Genomic DNA, 15,317 nt, shown 5'->3' with positions numbered 1-15,317 from the left:
ATTTTCTCATTTTATCTAATTAACTTTATAAATATTTGCTACTGTTTTTAGTGCAAATGTGTAGCATTTCCTCTATTTATATGGCTTAAAAATAGTTTTGAAAGCAGAACCAGCCTCAGAATTTGTGCATTTGTATCATTGACCTTACCATCCAACTGTTATAGCCGGTATTATTTGGAGTCAAACAACCTGACACCTTGACTAGCTGTTTCTACTGTTTATTTCTTCTTATTCTAGTATCTCAGTTTTTGGCTCAGATATTGATCATACCTCTCTGACTTTCACAATTCATGTATCTATTCTAGTTTCCATTTTTCCATGTTTAAATTGATTAAAGTTGTGAGAGGGATATGAAGGTTTGTAATGAGATGATCTCCAGAGAGCCCTTACAGTTTTGTGAGTCTGTGTCCTTAATCTGCTCTTATTGTTAAATATCTTATTGTTATTTCATTATTCATGTGCTTTGGTATACAATAGATTTAATTTTGATTACTAAATTTTTTGTTAGGTATCTGTTCACTTAAGCTTATTGTGACAAATAATCTATAACCAGTTTCACAATTGTATCAGAAAATAGTACCTGCTCGTTCTTTATGACAAACAGAAAAGAAACTGTGCTCAAAATCAAATAGATATAGTACCAGAATGTTTGCAAGGTTATGGATGCCAAAGAGAATATAACATTTTGTTAGAACCCAAATATTGTGGCTGCTCAGTCATCTAAAACCCATATGTGAGGCATAGGCATTGGTTTGAGGATTTTGATAGCAACAATAATGATGTTGAACTATCTTTGCATTAAATAGGAATGCAATGGCCTCTTGTTTTTGCTACTTTAAAAAATCAATTTACAAGCTTTATACTTACCCCTCCCCATTTTTGTTCCTTTTTCTTAACATAGGGATTAAATTCCCTAGAAGTAAACCCAGATCTGTCAACAGACAGCAGTAAACAACAGCAACAACAAAAATACAAAACATTTTCTGAGAGTTTATGTTAATTATTGAACAAGAAGAAAGTATTAGGAAGAAGTTCTTTCTGGAGCTTCGTAACTTTTTTCTAGGCTCTTTTAGAGCTGATATGTTGAATAAATTAAAACAAAGTGACAGTGGAGCACAGCCACAAATGCTAAGCATTATCAAGACTTTTTTTGTAATTTGCTGATGAAAGCATTACTTTTTTCTTCTTCAGTGGAAATTTTGAAATAATAATTTTCAGCATTTTCATTACTATTAATCTCTGTCTTAAAACTGTACTAGATCTCAAGTATAATATGCTTGAAAAATTTTCAGACAAAGGTGTGAATTTCTTTCCAGTTCCATGAAGCTTGGAGTAAACTTATGGAGTGGCTAGAAGAGTCAGAAAAGTCTTTGGATTCTGAACTGGAAATCGCAAATGATCCAGACAAAATAAAAACACAACTTGCACAACATAAGGTGGGTCTGTAATTAGGATGAGCATATTGTCTCATTATATAGTTCAAGATCACTTTAAAATCCTTACTTCATCACGTGTTTATTCATCACTAAAGAAAAAATAATAGGTCCAATGTGAACCTATATTAAATTTAAAAGCGATTGCTCTTCCTGTTGGTCATGTTGCAATATCTTTACTCTTCAGTGACCATTTCACTAATGATTCCCAGGTTAATTGTTAAAAAGAAAAACATACAAAATAAAAATGGAAGTCCTCTACAATCTAAAACATATAAAGGATTTGTAGTGGTTTTGAACATTGGCATTTCAGTTTTTCCTGATAGCTGTCTTTTCCTGTACTTTCTTTGACAGACAAAATAGCACCTTGAAGGTAATTCTGTAGTAAAAATTAATAGGTATTTTGCGATACAGATTCTTTTAAACAATAGAATGAAAGAAATTGGTTGCCTGTACCTAAATTGTAAATTAATATTTTATTGTGTTTGTGCATATATAAAATTCTACCCAACCTCAAAGGTACCCAAAGACATGTTTATATAGATTAGAAAAGCATGTAGAAACATTGTTTTTTAAATATCTTCTACCTTTTCTATGCCTATCATATTTTATATCTTCCACATGACATTCAAAGAGCATTCCCTGCCACCCTCCCCAGCTCTTTTGAATTTGGATTTTTATGTAATTCTATTTATAAAGTGACCCCACCAGCCATCAGGATGAGGATGTGAGTAAAAGGAGAGTGATTCTCGCAAAGGGTTTTATAATTTTAGGCACGTACATATAAATTATCTCTTGAAACATAATTTTAAAAGGCTGGAAAAATTGGGGTGATATAAAATTTGTCATCATCAGGAGGAAATCCTGGCCATCATCTTCACACAGGTTGGCTGCTTCCATCAGTGGGTCTAACCTTAGGAGGTCATGATTAGAAGGATGGGAGGAAACATATTGAGCATCTGTTCCCTGGCCAGATGAGGGCTAATGAATGGCTTGCTCTGCTGGCACGCTTTGCCTGTGAGCTGCCACATTCAATATTGGGAGCACAGTGACAGTGAACAGCACCTTCCTTCCTTCCCCTCTGATGGCGAAATGAGAGCTTCCTTCTCAAAACAGAATGCTTTATTTGAACTTGAACGTGGATGTTGTATCGTGTAGTCTTATGAAAGTATATTACATATTAAAGTTAGAGAGTCCTATAAATATCTACCTTTTTAGAGTCTCTATTTGGCAACAGTGACCTGTATTCAACCATAACATTTTTTGTATATCTGCTTTGTGAAGAAAATCTCTGTCAATACCATGATTCTATAACACTGGCATTCTGTTTAGAATAATATGAAAACAAAGTTTATGGATAACTGTAGAAATAATGTGATTGTAATTGTGTTGTCTATTACTTAGAAATTTCCAGATGTAGTTGCCTATTACCCATGACAAATTAAATAATTTAGTCATATTAAAACATTTTAAAGTATGTAGCTTTTAAAGGCAGTAAAAACTTCTTAGGTAATTATAACCTTGAGATTATTTTAGAAAAGTGTACATTTGCATAGTATTTTACTATCTAGGGTAATTTTAGATTTGCTACAAGGATTGATAATCACTGTATTAATGTTTCCATTATATTTTGTGAGTTTGTAGGCTTCCCATTAAGTTGACCTTTCTTTGTTCTCATTCCTGCTATTGTATATTCGGTAGCAGTTATTCTTTCTACTCTTCCTATTGAATATTTATAAACATCTACTAGGTGTAAGATGATAATGAGAGGCCTACAAAGACAACGTCCCTGCTCTATAAAAGCTTACGATTGAGTTATGTAGAAAGACCATACAGATGCTCCTCAACTTACGATGGGTTTTTATCCCATAAACCCTCTGTAAGTTGAAAATACGGTAAATAAAAAATGCATTTAATACACCTAACATTAGCTTACAATAGGACAAGATCATCTAACACAAAATCTGTTTCTATAATAAAGTATTGAATATCTTAGGTACTTTATTGAATAGGTGACTGAAGTATGGTTTCTACTGAATCCCTATGGCTTTCGTACCATGGTAAAGTCAAAAAATCTTAAGTCAAGTCATTATAAGTCAGGAAGCATCTATAATTCATCTCCATTTGTTAGGGATGCCTCTGTTAATGCCTCTTACCTATTTATTAGTCCCAAGAAGAAATTCACGTTCTTTTCTTGTTAAATATTCAGGAGTTTCAAAAATCACTGGGAGCCAAGCATGCTGTCTATGACACCACCAACAGGACTGGACGTTCTCTCAAGGAGAAAACCTCCCTGGCTGATGACAACCTGAAACTGGATGACATGCTGAGTGAACTCAGAGACAAATGGGATACCATATGTGGAAAATCTGTGGAAAGGTAAAATGTTCTTTAAGACAGTTTGGTTACTCTGTAGACCTCTTTCAAATACAGTAATGGTGCTTTGCGGGGACATTTCAGGAACCTTAAATATTTCCTTCGCCTGAGGAACTTCTGCTTGTCCGAAGTATCCCACACACATAGCACTTGCATTGAGAAGGCTTTGCTGTTCATTATTTTTAACTACTCATTACAATAAGAAGTGGTATCATTGTCCAAGCTTCTGCCATCTCAGACTTGACTACACCCACTGCTTCTGACTCGTCTTCCCATGTCCACTTTTATCACTTCTTTGACTTAATTTCTACATAACTACTGGATAGTCTTTTAAAAATGTAAATGGAATCTTGTCATTCCCCTCCTCCATATTTGGTGACTTGCTACTGGGCATGCATTGAAACACAGGCTTCTTAATGTGACATGCAAGGTACCACTGATCTGGCCCCAGCATTTCTTTCCAACTCCATCTACCCCTTTCTGATCTCCCTCTTTCTCATTACATTTCCACAAAAACCCAAGACATATTTCAAAAATTTTAAGTATTTAACTGGGTACAATAGTAGTAGAGTTCAAATATATTGTACATGTTTCCAAATTTTCCCATTGATCCTTAATCTTAATGATTTTTGTCAGTATCAAGATTAAATAGATTATATTCAGTTCTAGGGAACTCACAGTAAGTTTTTGTCACATTAGTTTTGAAAAAATCTTAAATTCCTCAGCCACAAAATGTTACATACCTTTTCCAGTGTTATTTGCATGGTTTTATTTACAAGATTTTTGAAAAGACAAAAAAATAAAGTCCTGACAAACGGATCAATGAATGCTAGGGGTTTGAAGATGGGGGAAGGGCGTGTCTATAAAGAGACAGCACAAGGAAGATTTTTGGGATGGTTGAACTATTCTGGATCTTGATTGTGGTGATGGTTCCGTGAATCTATACATGTGTTAAAATGTATAGAAGTGTATACCAAAAAATGTCAAGTTTACTGCCTGATAATCTAAAACAAAATTTTAAAAATATTTGAACAGTTTAAAAGGCTTATTTTTATGAAGAAACATGAAGGGTCCATGGTTTCCAAAGGTGGGAATTTTCCTGGAACAGATGCCATGTATTTAAGGAATAAGAAAGAAAGTTTAGAAAAGTTTTGTCTTTTTCCTAAGAAGAGCAAAGAAACAACAGTGAATACCAATATACTGCTCTTCCTCTTGAGTACCACTCAACCTTCATCAATTAATTTTAGATGTTCAGATATATGAGTGATGTTTTTTGTTGCAAGGATCAATTTTTCTACCTTTTTCCCTAGACAAAACAAATTGGAGGAAGCCCTGTTATTTTCTGGACAATTCACAGATGCCCTACAGGCTCTCATTGATTGGTTATATAGAGTTGAACCCCAGCTGGCAGAAGACCAGCCTGTTCATGGAGACATTGATTTAGTGATGAATCTGATCGATAATCACAAGGTATTGTTATCTGGGACATTTTATTTTATCTTGTTTGATTATTCTGAGTGTACAAGGAAATATAAACCATTTAAATTAGCCTTTTAAAATCAGGAGACTATAGGTCATACAACATAACAGTCTTTATTGTTGAAATATATATCCGTTTGAGCAGAACCTGGAAGCAAACTTTAAAAGTGATGGGGAAATATTATTTAGTGTCAGTGAAATACCAGATCTAAAACCTTTTTAGAATTTGGAAAGTGATTTCATTCTCTGGTGCTTTAAAACAGATTTCAAGAATGTTTTACTATCTTTAGTTATGTACTTAAACAATTATGTAATAAAATTTAAAATCATTCATTCAGTGACCTGACACTAAGTCATTGCATAAGTGTGTAGATTTGTGACATGATCCATGGTGGTCATGACCAACTGCTTTTAAAAATACCAAACCAAAACTGTTTTAACCTTGCCCCTTGAATTATAGCAATTTATGAGTCAGCAGCTTGTGCTATAAGGGATTTGATTATTATTTACTTCAAGAAAACTGGCTTCCTTGAAATCTCCTAATATATATGTAAAACTGTCAAGTCATGTAAATCAAAGGTAATATTCAAGGTGTCCAACTAAGTGTAAGATCCGAAATTATGATCAAATGATATAAAGCAACTTAGCCTTGGAAACAATATGAAGCATAGTACTAATGTAGAATAGTTGTATCAGAGTTGACTTTATATAAAAATATCTTACCTCACTCTACTTGAATTCATCTTGTATTTCTTCTCTCTAGTATTTGAGTTCAGAAAACTTATTCCATTTATAATTTTCTCTTTATATTGGTTATGCTATTTTGATCTTACCATTCTTTTTAAAAGTCTTATTGCATATTTATTTTCCCTTTTTTCTTTCTATTCTATCATTATACCCATAAGAGAGTTTGTTACACCTGAAAAGTGAAACAAACTAAATTAAAATAAAATAAAAGAATAAATAAAGAACATTGGTCAGGTCTACAAAAGTTAAAAATTTAAAAATCACATGGCTTTGCTTATATTGAAATAAATGTTTTGTGTATGGTTAATACAAACTTCTCTATTTTCTGGCATTTATTCAATGAGTAATGAATAGTGTAATGTTACTTTTTACATAAATGCTATTTCTGTAAGCTCACTGTCTAAATATTTACTACTCTAGGTAATTGCCAGATCTTTTATATATTAAAGGTCATCAAGAATGAATTAATCATTTGGCATTAGTAATACAACTGGAAGGCTCAAGAAGTTCAAGTATGCAAAATGCTTTGGAAAGTCTTCTGAAAACTATTGGACTAGTCCTATCATAAATGGGATATTTAGATACTATACCATTTGCATGTGTGTTTACGTGTGTGTGAATGTGTGTATTGGTGTATACGTGTGTGTTTGTATCTTTCTGCAGGCACACCTCATTTATAACTGTTAGAGTTGAATCAGTCAAATAATCACTTTTGTGATAGGCTCACTTTTGTGAATGATCTGAGTATCAGAATAGAAACCTGTAGATATGGCCAAATGGTAATATTCATTTATGATGATTTTTTTTAAAAACACATTAATTTTATTGTGACAGAATGTTGGTTATTAATGTTTGAAAGATCTAGTTGCATACACAGACTCTTGGATCAAAAATAAAGAGCACTGGGCTCACTTCTTAGATCAGTCTGTGGCCAAAATAAATGAATTTAATTCCTGGCACATCAAAGTTTGTCAAAATTAGGCAGGAAAAAAAAAAAAAAAAAACCCAGAAGCTTTTCCTCTAAGGTGAAAGACAAGGATTTAAGCCTCTAAAATTTGACATTATGAGTTAGTACCTAAGTTATATGAAAGACCAAGGAGTGTTATAGGAATAAAAGACCATCTGCCAACTCCTGTGGAATTCCCTGCCATTATCTCTAAGACATCCGTGGTACACACATCAGGATTGCTTAGTCCTCTGTTGGCTTCTTAGATACATCTCTTAGAGTAGTGCCAAAGCCAGCATCCACTTGACATTCACACTGGTGATCTGAGAGGAATTGGGACACCATATTAAAGAATCATTAAAAAAAGGAATTTGATGCATTGTTTTATGAAATTGAAATAAAGAAGGCTGGCTGCCATTATTTAAATCCAATATGTCATTTTAAAATAAGGTAATCTTACCTTGTTTTCTCATGAGAATGTGACAGGACTGAACAAATTTATACAAGACTGTTCTTGATGGTGCTCAAATAGGAGCAGTGTGTCATTTATCTTCTGAAGATGCTGCCAGAAATATGGTTATTAAACTGTAGGTCTTAGATATCTGTACATGATGTTATGTGCACATATATATCTCAAACAGTATGTGTTGCTGTTTTGGTTTTGTAATTAAAATTAATTTTTCAAAATATGGTCTTCTTAGGCCTTCCAAAAAGAGTTGGGGAAGAGGACCAGCAGTGTGCAGGCCCTGAAGCGCTCAGCCCGAGAACTCATAGAAGGCAGTCGGGATGACTCCTCCTGGGTCAAGGTCCAGATGCAGGAATTAAGCACACGCTGGGAGACCGTGTGTGCACTTTCCATATCAAAGCAAACACGGTTAGAAGCAGCCCTGCGTCAGGTAAAAACCATGTAAATGAGAGCTGGGTGTAATGGGAAAAGTATTGAAACCTCAACAAGAACTATTCTAGTAAAAAATTGTGAGGCCCTCGTGTCTCAGTCAGGACAGTCTGAAGAAGGAAGTTCTAATAGCATCATTGCCTTGATCCTTCTCCCACCCTCCCCCATGAAGTTAAATTACTGCTAGAGGGAGGCATTCTAATCTTCACACAGAAGTGCTGCTTGATTAATGTCTCAGCTTGGAAGTATGATGGACTGCCATTCATCTAAAATCAAGTTGTTAAAGTGGTAAAGTTTTCTTCATGTAGGCTTTTTTTATGTATTAAGTGTTTTCTTATAAAATATGTGTATCTCTTCTTAATGGGAGTAATGAAGCAATTTAAAACTTTTTTTTTTCATTGAAGGGATGAATCCACTATACAGTTTTGTAAATTGTGCTAACAGGCATATTTGGGAATTTTGTTTGCGGTGTGTGTGTGTGTGTGTGTGTGTGTGTGTGAACTCTTAGGCAGAGGAATTCCACTCGGTGGTACATGCCCTCTTGGAGTGGCTGGCTGAGGCAGAGCAAACCCTGCGTTTCCATGGTGTCCTCCCAGATGATGAGGATGCTCTCCGGACTCTCATTGATCAGCATAAAGTGAGTAATATATAAATGCTAAGTAAAGCTAAATTAGAAAATCAAAGCAGGGAAAATAGATTCGTGATTACAAATATCAACTGCATGAGTATTTTCCTTCCTGAGAAATACTTAAACACCTGGTACATTTGAGAGTGTACTTCTGTCCACATTGCTTACATATGTATGTCCCTGTGCACCCACACACATGTATGTGTACCTGTCTTTTTATGTTTCCTTTTTAGGGAAGGTAGTTACTCTGTTTCCTATCTCAAGGAAGCATATTGACTTATCTAGGCTTTTTGGCTTTTGACCAAAATTGGTCAAGATTGTTGCAGTTATTATGTGGGTTTCAAAAATAAAACTTCTTTAATGAGCAGTTTGGCATTTATAAAATTATACCCGTAGGATGGTAAATTAGTCATTTTGCCCTTTGTAAACAAGACACACAGGTAATTTAATAACTCATCTTTAAATCTATTTTTAAGCCTCTGCTGCTTCTGTTTTTAATCAAGAGCCTTTTAAATCCTTTTTAGAAGTAACCTATGGTATACATTAAAAATTTTAAAAATGAATTCCATAAGCCAATATTCTATTGAATAACTAACCAAGTCTAAATCTGGCTATTGAGTTTTCAAATCAAGATCTTTCCTGCGACAATGCATGAAACTTGCCAAAACCCTTCAGAGAGTGATCCAAATATCTCTTAACAGATGTTTTTTAACCTTTGCCTCAAAAAGTCAAGAATTTGAAATGATAACGCTCAATGTAGTGTTGACGTCAGCATTTCCTATTAACTTTAAAGGATATTTTAAACACCAGTAAATAACTTTGTCTTTTGAGGTCAGGCTGGAAATACATCATTAATTCTAGTGTAGCATGGATTACATCATGTGTAGAGACTTGTTATGTTAATACCCTCTATCAAAGATGGGTTGCTGAATCTATAGGGATGAAATATTGCCATGTCATTTAAAAAGTGGTACAAGCTTGCATAGCATTTTCTGGAAGAATGAAATGCTATATATTATATACACCGTTTAAATTTGAAGCTAGAATATAAGAAGAAGACAATTACATCAAATTTATTATAAATTTTTGAGTCAGTTCAGTATTTTGAAAATGTAGTTTATATTATATTACTGTGGGCTTACCATCAGCCAGCATTGAGTTCCATTAACATACTTAGGTTTGGGTCTCAGAGTAGCAATAAATGTTTGCTGGACACCACTTAAAGCCCATTGTGCATATCTAACACCCTACAGAAAGGAGCCTATTTGTGGTATCACCACTCTCACAGCAGGACCAGGAAACTTCCAGAAGGCAAGTATCCAGAGCAGGGGTAGTGGCTTTTACAACAAATTATTTTTAAATAGCATAAAATTACCTGTAATTTTATAAAACATTTCTTAATAATATTTTGCAGTAACACTATTCATTCTTTTCCATCTCCTCTGCTTCCCTTCATACATTCACCATTCACCAATCAAAGAAAAACAGAATATTTAATTTCTTAACACCAGGACTAGAGACTTCTTATTCTTAGTATATCCAGTTTCTAAAAATGGCAAGCTTTCCCACATGAGAACAAACCGGTAAGGTAAGATTCAGACTAAGTTGGAAGGGCATAGAATTCAGTGGAATGTTGACAGTCCAGTCCACCAAATTCTAGGTATAACCTTGGCTCCTCTAGGTGTAGAAGTGATTGAAAGTACATTATTTGTATCCGCTGTTCTCTGGGGGAAACACAGATGTTAGATTAACCTATTTTTTTTTATCTTCCTTACAATGTTGGAGTTTTTAATGTTTTTCATTTAGGAGGATCCTGTATTGGGAAAATGACAATTTTTTTAAGTTATGATATTTAAAAAGTAGGTGTTATCAGAGTGTGCTGTCAATTGAACGTTGACTCCATTATAGTAAACTTGTAAATAAAAGGTCTAAAAAGCATTTATTCAGCAAATCACAACTCTTTTGAACCAATTACCAGAAACACAAAAATGAATAAAACACAGTCTTTTAATCTTGTGGACCGAACAGTCTTAATATAGCAAAATGCCAGAGTAGGAGGTATGACACAGAGCTGCTTCACAGAGGTTAAAACAAAAGGCCACTTATATTAGAGTAAAACATATAAACATATCATATAAATTTAAATTCAGAGAGTACATGTACATGTTTGCTACATGAGTATATTGAGTAATAGTAGGGACTGGACTTGTTTTGTACCAGTCATCCAAATGTTAAACGCTGTACCCAATAGGTAATGTTTCAACTCTCAGGCCCCTTTTACCCTCTGTGCTTTTTGGAGTCCTCAGTGTCTATTATTTCCATCTTTATGTCCATGTGCGCCCATTGTTTGGCTCCCATTTATACATGAGAACATGTGATATTTGATTTTCTGTTTGAGTTACTTCACTTAGGATAATGCCTTCCAGCTCCATGCATGTTGCTGCAAAGTACATGATTTCATTCTTTTTTATGGCTGCATAGTATTCCATGGTATATATGTACCACATTTTTTTAATCCAATCAACTGTTGATGGACACTTAGGTTGGTTCTATGACTTTGGTATTGTGAATAGTGCTGGAATGAACATATGAGTGCTGTTGTCTTTTTGATATAATGATTTCTTTTCCTTTGGGTGGATACCGAGTAGTGGAATTGCTGGGTCAAATGGTGGTTCTAATTTTAGTTTTTTGAAATATTTTCATACTGTTTTTCATAGACGTTGAACTAATTGATATTCCCACCGTGTATAAGCACTCCCTTTTCTCAGCATCCACATCATTTGTTGTTTTTTCACTTTTTAATAATAGTCATTCTGACTTGTGTAATATGATATCTCAGGGTGGCTTTAATTTGTATATCTCTGATAATTAGTGATGTTGAACATTTTTCATGTGTTTGTTGGCTGCTTGTATGCTTGTATTTCTTCTTTTGAGAAATGTCTGTTCATGTCTTTTTCCCAGTTTTCAATGGAGTTGTTTGTTGTTTTCTTGTTGAGTTGTTTGAGTTCCTTGCAGATTTTGGATATTAGTCTTTTTTCAGAGGCATGATTTGCAAATATTTTCTCCCATTCTGTAGGTTAACTGTTTACTCTGTTGATTCTATCTTCTGCTGTGCAGAAGCTTTTTTATTTAATTAAGTCCCATTTGTCTATATTTGTTTTTGTCACATTTGCTTTTGGGATCTTTGTCATAAATTCTTTGCCTAGGCCGATGTCCAGAAGAGTTTTTTCTAGGTTTTCTTGTAGTACTTTTATAGTAAAACACCTATATTTCAAAGTGAACACCCCCGTTCACATAGTGTGAGTAGCATGGGCATCATCGATGTCTGTGGCCTCTGGCACTCATTGTATAATCAAGTAATCGCTCTTGGTGCAGGTGTCCAGAGAGACTGGGGTGTTTGCAGATCTCTAACATTCTATATGAGATTTTGGAAGCGTGTCACATTTTTAAGGGCAAAGATTCTCATTTTGTAATCACATTTTCAGAGTTCTGTGGTCTGTGTATCTATGGATATAGTTCCGATGGTAGAAAGTACAATTAAGTATGTGTGACATTTGTAAAACATTTATTTGAAAGATCATCCTTGAGGATGTCAAGGCTTTGTTCATTCTGCTTGCTCACAGAGACTGGCTAGAACTGCCAGAACAGAGGAGAGTGGCTCTTACTGGCATTTTAAAGGGACAGTTCTCACATGGGCTGACGTGCTGTCAGGCTCACTCTCTCCAACCTCCCCTTCACTTTTTACTGCATAGACACTTTGGGCCCTCTCTCCCATACTCCCAAACGTTTATCTTTCCTTGCCCAGGCTTCTGTCTACTTTGTACTTTTTTATTCATGCTCCTATATTTCCTGGCATAGTTAATGCTATTTTAAATATTAACCTCCTTATCTTATTTGTTAGAACTTATTTTTGGTCAATCAATATTGTTTCTATCTCTAGTAATACTGTCTCTCCCAATGCTATTCTCCATTAATAATATAATTATATCTAAATTTCGGAGAGTTATTTTTTGTATAATACAGTTTTTAAAGCATGAAGTATCCTATAAAGTTGGCCCTCTGTATCCAAATATTCAAAAATAAAATGGTTAAAAATATTCAAAAATAAAACGGATGGTTGCATCTGTACTGAAGATATACACACTTTTTTCCTTGTCATTATTCCCTAAACAATACAGCATAACAACTATTTACAATGATTTCCATTGTATTAGGCATTATTAGTAATCTAGAGATGATATGAAGCATATGGGGAGGATGTACTTAGGTCATATGCAAATACTACATCATTTTATATCAGGGACTTGAGCGTCATTGGATTTTATTATGCACGGTATCCTGGAACCAACTCCCCTTGGATTCCAAGAGATGACTGTACTTGTATTTTGAAGTACATATTAGAAAGTACTTTGTTTTCTGTTTTGTCCCCTTTTCCTCCCCAATTAGTAGATGATTTTCACTGTGAATAAACCAATTGAAGTTTTTGTTTATTTGTTTAATTCTGGCAGTCAAACAAATGTCACCAGAGTTTTGTTTTCAGCCAATGCCAACAGTTAATTGAAGTCTTTGTTTCTGCTGTAGGAATTCATGAAGAAACTGGAAGAAAAGAGAGCTGAACTAAATAAAGCCACCACTATGGGCGACACCGTTTTGGCTATCTGCCACCCCGACTCCATCACTACCATTAAGCACTGGATAACAATCATCCGGGCGAGGTTTGAGGAGGTCAGTGTGTCTCAGATAATCGTCAGAGTAGCAATAGCTTTGAGAGTTGAGGGGTGTGGGAAATTTCAGGAATTAAGATGCACTTATGGCCATGGGAAAATGAGACCTCTACATAGAAAATGTTCTTTTAAATATGCTTCTTGTATGCATTACAATCTCTGAAATTCGCTTTTCTTTAAAAGCTCAAAGAAATTTTGCAGCTATGTCCCTGGAAAATTAGAAGGCAAATATTTAGTACACTGTATAACATTTTGGCCTCCTTCCACATTGTTTCTGTTGAATAATCCAGCAGTTGGATGGTGTTTCAGAGCAGTATATACTGGTGGAGTGAATTGATATACATAAAGTGAATTAATTCTGTATTTAATATCGTAGCTTTTTTTTTTTTTTTTTTTGACGGAGTCTCGATTTATTGCCCAGGCTGGAGTGCAGTAGCGTGATCTCGGCTCACTGCAACCTCTGCCTCCCAGGTTCAAGCAGTTCCTCTGCCTCAGCCTCCCGAGTAGCTGGGATTATAGGCACGTGTCACCATGCCCAGCTAATTTTTTTGTATTTTTAGTAGAGATGGTTTCACCAGGTTGGTCAGGCTGGTCTTGAAGTCCTGACCTCGTGATCCGCCCACCTCGGCCTCCCAAGGTGCTGGGATTACAGGCGTGAGCCACCGCGCCCTGCCAATATCTTAGCTTTTTACATGTCTGCTCTGTGCCACATGGAGTAAGCTTACCTGATCCTTCAGAGAATGCATATTTGAACTCAAATTAGAAAGCAAAAGGAAGCCTGAGTGATTGACATGCATCTTTAAATTCTGAAGATGATGAACATCATCGTGGGCTCTCATGTCCTCCTCAAGCCAGATCTTGATGCCACTAATGGAATCTAAAAAGACCAGAAGCATTATGGGTCTAGCTCAGGATGATCCTAATTTTCATTTAAAATTTATTTATTCTACATCACTGCAATTATTTTACTAAGTTGGAGGAAATTCAGAAAAATTTCTGTTTCTCTGACAGGTGCTGGCCTGGGCAAAGCAACATCAGCAGAGATTAGCAAGTGCTCTGGCTGGGCTTATTGCCAAACAGGAATTGTTGGAAGCTTTGCTGGCTTGGTTGCAATGGGCTGAAACTACACTTACTGATAAGGATAAAGAAGTCATCCCCCAGGAGATCGAAGAGGTGAAAGCACTCATTGCAGAACACCAGGTAAAATAAATATAATCCTAACTCCTGTTAACCATTATCTCAGATATTTTCTTTCTTTCACTGCTGTACTTCTCAAAACATTGCTTTGCTCTTGTTATTTTCACTTCTTCAGACTCCTCAGCTCCTTACAACTGTGTTTCCAATTCTGCAACTGCCCTAAAACCTCTCTTTACAGGAACCCTCTGTGACCTTTGCAAAACTTTACTTCTTTGTCCTCTGTGGGGTTACACTCATGGTATTGTCTCACGTTCACTCCTGCCCTCCCTTTTGCCTTCTAAATGTCAGCTCTCCTTACTCCTTATGTGTTATCCTCAGCTCTCGATTTCTCTCACTCTGTTCCCTCTTTTGGTGGTCTCACCCGCCTCCACCTCCCTGGCTTCAGTGGGTACAAGGTACCCACATTAAGGTATCCACATTAAATGTGGATGCATTATGTTCACATTGAGTTAATCAAACAAGGTTTGATTGCTCTGCATTTTTATGTCTGCGAAGATGACTGTCATCACTTGAAATACATCGTATGAAAAAGGGAACGTGTTGTCTTTCTTAGAAAAAGCAGTCTTCCTATATATCCTCCTTGTTTTAAACTCAAATGATGGGTGTCACACTCACTTTGATTTACTTGATTGCTCACAGTTTGTTTAATATGCATTTACAAAGAGAAATATTAAGTGTCAGCTCAGTTGGTTAAGCAATTAATGTTGCCATTATTGTGTGTGTGTGTGTGTGTTTTCAAAGCCTAAGACATCAACGTCTATAATGGCCCTAAGTGTACCCGGTCATGTTCCCTGTAATCAGAGGTATTAGAGTTCTTCATTGTGACAAATATTCCAGAAAGGTGTTACTTCAGTTTTCCCTTTTGTCTGGGTCTCCTTTTCCCCATCACTTT

At 35.3% G+C, this 15,317-nt stretch overlaps 1 protein-coding gene across 26 annotated transcripts in view; it reads left to right on the top strand.

The window, feature by feature from the left end:
* The window catches only part of DST (dystonin), a 499,064-nt gene that overhangs the window by 466,225 nt on the left and 17,522 nt on the right, over window positions 1–15,317 (top strand). For all 26 annotated transcript variants that reach the window (XM_055263445.2, XM_063632850.1, XM_055263432.2 and 23 more), the window contains 7 exons: window positions 1,317–1,436; window positions 3,643–3,812; window positions 5,120–5,279; window positions 7,683–7,877; window positions 8,385–8,513; window positions 13,086–13,229; window positions 14,240–14,428. In XM_055263445.2, the coding sequence (XP_055119420.2) occupies window positions 1,317–1,436; window positions 3,643–3,812; window positions 5,120–5,279; window positions 7,683–7,877; window positions 8,385–8,513; window positions 13,086–13,229; window positions 14,240–14,428 (1,107 nt within the window). The remainder of the gene's footprint in view (window positions 1–1,316; window positions 1,437–3,642; window positions 3,813–5,119; window positions 5,280–7,682; window positions 7,878–8,384; window positions 8,514–13,085; window positions 13,230–14,239; window positions 14,429–15,317) is intronic.

The sequence above is a fragment of the Symphalangus syndactylus genome, chromosome 23 (assembly GCF_028878055.3).
Source record: "Symphalangus syndactylus isolate Jambi chromosome 23, NHGRI_mSymSyn1-v2.1_pri, whole genome shotgun sequence".
Lineage (NCBI taxonomy): Eukaryota > Metazoa > Chordata > Mammalia > Primates > Hylobatidae > Symphalangus > Symphalangus syndactylus.
The sequence above is the reverse complement of the archived record's forward strand: the minus strand, read 5'-3'. Positions and strand labels throughout refer to the sequence as shown.